Raw genomic sequence first — 2,885 nt, 5'->3', positions numbered from 1 at the left:
GTCAAGGCCAAGATCCAGGACAAGGAGGGCATTCCCCCGGACCAGCAGCGCCTTATCTTCGCAGGCAAGCAGCTGGAGGATGGCCGCACCCTCGCGGACTACAACATCCAGAAGGAGTCCACCCTCCACCTTGTCCTGCGTCTGCGTGGTGGCATGCAGATCTTCGTGAAGACCCTCACCGGCAAGACCATCACACTTGAGGTGGAGTCGTCTGACACCATTGACAATGTCAAGGCCAAGATCCAGGACAAGGAGGGCATTCCCCCGGACCAGCAGCGCCTGATCTTCGCCGGCAAGCAGCTGGAGGATGGCCGCACCCTTGCGGACTACAACATTCAGAAGGAGTCCACCCTCCACCTTGTGCTCCGCCTCCGTGGTGGTCAGTAATTGCCCTGGCGTTGGACCTGCTGGTTTATGCTTGGTCGTTCGTTGTGTCCGTTTCATTTGAACTGTTTCATTGTTCGCATCAGTCCTATGTTGGTTTAATGAACTATCGAGTCACTGTTACGTGTTTGGTTTACGAAGTTACTGGTACAGTAACATCTAAGTAATGAATAAATGAACTTTCGGGTAAATCTTGTGCTTGAGTTGCTTGTTTGGCAATGATCTTACTATTCCTTCTCTGATTTCATTTATGTTCATTGCTTGCGCTTGAATTGCTTGGCTGCTTGCTTGATCCTACTTGTTAGCTGTACGATTTGGATGATGCAATTTATTCCTAAACCTGGATACTGCTGCCGATTATTTCTTGAAATCCTTCTGGATCTATTTTGTGGCATCCCTTCTGTGTTAATTGTGTAACCTTCCAATTTTTGCAGCGTGTCTGGTAAAGAATTAAACTTCTGATGTGTACTGCATCGAGATTATTCTCATTCAAAATTCGAATTGTTGTTATTGCATCGGTTGATACTAAACAATAGGCCGCTCCCAAATACAACCAAACTTTTCAAATAAATATGCATTGCAAATTGCTCATGCTATTTGATTTTATTTTCAATCAAATGCAACTGGCAGAATTAGCTTAACTGGGCTATAATCTAGCAGACTTAGAAGTATATACAGCCAGTGAGAATAAATGTCCCAACTCTAAGCGCAAACAAAAGGGGATGATGATGCAGCATGAGAAAATACAAATCGGAATTGCACATTGGAATCGCAACTTGAACACCTGTGTTTGAGTTCTGAAAATTCATTTTGCAGAGGGGTCCAAACCGTGTACTCTTTTAAGACATGGATAGCAAGAAAGAAGACTAATTGGAGATGATTGAGTTCAGGGCCGGCCCTGTGTTTTGGGAGGCTCTAGGCGAAGTCGACGACATGGGGCCCTATGTCCTAAGACTATATATATGTATGTGTATGAGTGATTTATATATAACTCATTAAGACTAATTTTCAATCACACATTTTTGGTTTAAAATTTGACTACAATAATTCAAATGACTCCATCGAGAACAATAATAACCAAATCTGAACTGACTCCATCAACAACAATAATACAAAAAAGACCGTAAAATGAAACTAGCATGACATGATTACCTCAAAAAAGAACGTCAACAACAATAATACAAAAAAGACCGCAAAATGAAACTAACATGACATGATTACCTCAAAAAAGAACCAAACTAGACTGACTCCATCGACAACAATAATACTCCAGTGCTTCAAAAAAGTTTCTTCGGGCATTTCTTGATGCAAAGTCATTAAGGGCACAATCAAGACCAACATTGTCCAAGATATCCTTCAGTGGTAGGATTTTTAGATCACTTTCTTTCTTTTTTCTCCTTTTTTCAGCACTCGACAATTGCTTCTTCTGAGGTAACATGGCAGGATAATGTCCTAAAATCATGAAGAAAAGAATTAGGAATTTATACACTGGATGATTGGAACCCTAGACATGTACATAAAATGACAAAAAATTGATAGATTGTATTAGAAAATTTTGAAACTTCATGCATAGGAGGATGAATCATGTTTGTATAGTTGAATACGTACATACTAAATAAAGAATAAAATAAACTACTAAAATTGTCAAATTAGGGTTGGGAGAGATGGACAGGAACCGAGGAACATGGATCGAAACGTTCAAAAGTAGAATTGAATTGCAGAATTTCAGGGATTATGGACAGCCGGACAGTGTTGCAGACTTCAGATTGTTTGCACTCGGTCAAGTAGCCAGATGTATAGGTATTGCCGCGCTGCCGCCTTGCCGGATGCCGGATGGCCGGACTGCGGATGGTGCGTGCAGCTCCAGCGGTGGGCCAGCGGCCGAGGCGAGGGCGACGCGGCAAGGCGCCGAAGCGAGGAGGCCGACGAAGGTCGATGAACCTACGAAGGAAAACGGGCAGTCTTGGCGTCTTGCCTGGCAACTAGCGGCGTCTGACGCTTCGCGTTGGCTAATCGACCGCGATAGCTAACTAGCTATCTGATGGGCCTAGCCCGTATAATTTCTTTTCTTTCGTATTTCTTTTACCTATTTTTTGCTGGGCTATAGTATATATGTATACTCTATCATGGGCTCCCTTCTCGTCTGGGCCCTGGGCCGCCGCCCCACCGCCCATACCCCAGGGCCGGCCCTGATTGAGTTGAGCTCATACCTGAAGCGGGAATGCCAACTATCATGGCCTTGTTTTGAAATCTAACAAGTGTATGGATGTTCAGAGGGATTTGATACAGCAGACGTCTAGAAGAAAATACGAACCATTGTCCTATTCATAAATTTTCATGAATGCGGGATCGATCAAATTCAGTTTGCATGAACATTTCAAAATGCAGTTTTTGATGTTCTAAGTTATTTTCTAGAGAAGAAATCAGCTGAGATGGATGACAAACCAAATCAAAGATCAGGTGTTGACCTGCTCGATCTAGATCGTCGGCTCACGCCTTTG

At 43.3% G+C, this 2,885-nt stretch overlaps 1 protein-coding gene across 1 annotated transcript in view; it reads left to right on the top strand.

The window, feature by feature from the left end:
* The window catches only part of LOC119356101 (polyubiquitin 11), a 2,447-nt gene extending 1,927 nt beyond the window's left edge, over positions 1-520 (top strand). The window contains exon 3 of the mRNA XM_037623005.1: positions 1-520. Within this exon, the coding sequence (XP_037478902.1) occupies positions 1-387 (387 nt within the window). The 3' untranslated portion in view covers positions 388-520.
* The last annotated feature ends 2,365 nt before the right edge of the window (positions 521-2,885 follow it).

Source organism: Triticum dicoccoides, chromosome 2A (genome assembly GCF_002162155.2).
Source record: "Triticum dicoccoides isolate Atlit2015 ecotype Zavitan chromosome 2A, WEW_v2.0, whole genome shotgun sequence".
Classification (NCBI taxonomy): Eukaryota; Viridiplantae; Streptophyta; class Magnoliopsida; order Poales; family Poaceae; genus Triticum; species Triticum dicoccoides.
Note: the sequence above shows the minus strand (reverse complement) of the source record. Positions and strands in the feature narration are given on the sequence as shown.